The 1693-nt window shown below is 30.1% G+C and overlaps 1 protein-coding gene across 1 annotated transcript; it reads left to right on the top strand.

Annotated features, from left to right (window-relative positions):
- Positions 1 to 516: 516 nt before the first annotated feature.
- Positions 517 to 1231, top strand: LOC112468091 (cytochrome P450 4C1-like; the record flags this gene model as incomplete). The annotated part of the gene is made up of 2 exons (XM_025037126.1): positions 517 to 782; positions 860 to 1231. Coding segments are annotated over 2 exons (445 nt in total), but the record flags the coding sequence as incomplete, so codon positions are not given.
- Between the last annotated feature and the right edge of the window lie 462 nt (positions 1232 to 1693).

Raw genomic sequence — 1693 nt, forward strand, 5'->3', positions numbered from 1 at the left:
CTCAATTGTAACCGTATTGACTTGTTTAAAGACCCTAACAACAACAGTTTTTAATAATAATAATAAAACATTTTGTAATAATTATAAACATTAAAAAAAATCAAACTTTGCGTTTAGTTGAAACTACTAAATTATGTTGTACTTATTATTAAACAGTTTGGTGAAAATTACTTTAGTTAAGTGATAATTAACAAACAGTTTGATAATTAGTACTAAATTGTCTTAAAAAACCTTATCTGATTGGTTTGTTCATTTTGCTGACAGTTACTCAATTATTTAGTAAGCAATTTTGTTACATTTATCATTACTTGGTAATAATTATCAAACTGCCAATATTAACTAAATCATATAAAATGTTGCTAGAATTATTTGTTATCATTAACCAAATTATTTTGTCGCAAATCACCTATACGTTTAGCTAAAACTACTTCACCAAAATTCTTGGTAACATTAGCCAAGCCTGGATTATTACAACCAAAGATGATTATTATTAGACATTTTTTCAGTGTATATATTCAATTTTAAAATTTTAGTACAGCTTATATATATATTATATAAATTATTATTTTTAAATCTTAATTATTGTACGATATGCTTTTTAGAGTCATATTTGGTACCTGCTGGAACATTCTTGCATCTTAACATTTACGGAGTCCACAGAGATCCTAATTTTTGGTCAAATCCAGAAGTATTTGATCCTGATAGATTCTTGCCTGAGAAGATCCGACATCGTCATCCTTATTCGTATTTACCATTCAGTGCTGGTCCACGTAACTGTATCGGTAAACTATATTTTTTATATCCTGATATGTATAATACCATGTTATATTAACAGATTACGATATGTACCAAATTGTAGGTCAACGATTTGCTATGCTGGAAATGAAGGCCATGATAGCTCCTCTGGTACACAATTTCTACTTGGAGCCTATTGATTATTTAAAGAATCTTCGAATGCAGGTTGATTTGGTACTTCGCTTTACTCAGCCACTTCGTGTAAAATTTATCCCTGTCTGTAAAATGAAAGCAAGCCCTTGAAACAAATATCGACTTAATGAAGATCATAAAAGGCTAAAAAAGGTTTTATTTACTTATACAATAATTGTTAATAACTCTGTAATAGTAACACTTTGCACATTATCGGTCACGGTCACGGTCAAAATAAAAATATAAATAAAATGTAATAATTGATCGCGTATAAAGCTGGGTCTAATCAACCAATGGCATCGAAAACTCAAAAAACAATTTTTACTTCGGTTTTTTCTACCCCTATTACATATATAACTTTTTTTAATTTGGTTGATTAGACTTAGCTTTATATGCGATCAAAATTATGGACCGTTAATCGCGTATAAAGCTAAGTCTAATCAACTAAATCTTAAAAAATTATATATGAAATAGGGGTAGAAAAGACTAAAAAATATAATAAAATTAGAAATAGATCGATATCTCCAAATTTGCGGAAGTTAGAGCAACCACGGACATTTCTAAAAAATGTAAAATTAAAAAAAAAAATCTTTTTACCGATCATCGCCAAATTTAATACCAACCTTCCTTGAATGATACTCTATCGATTAAAAAAAAACAGCCCGATATCTCAATATTTGCGGAAGTTAGAGCAACCACAGACATTAAATCTGCACACACACGCACGCACGCACGCACGCACGCACGCACGCACGCACGCACGCAC

Source organism: Temnothorax curvispinosus, unplaced genomic scaffold (assembly GCF_003070985.1).
Source record: "Temnothorax curvispinosus isolate PA1 unplaced genomic scaffold, ASM307098v1 QBEX01018062.1, whole genome shotgun sequence".
NCBI classification, from domain to species: domain Eukaryota; kingdom Metazoa; phylum Arthropoda; class Insecta; order Hymenoptera; family Formicidae; genus Temnothorax; species Temnothorax curvispinosus.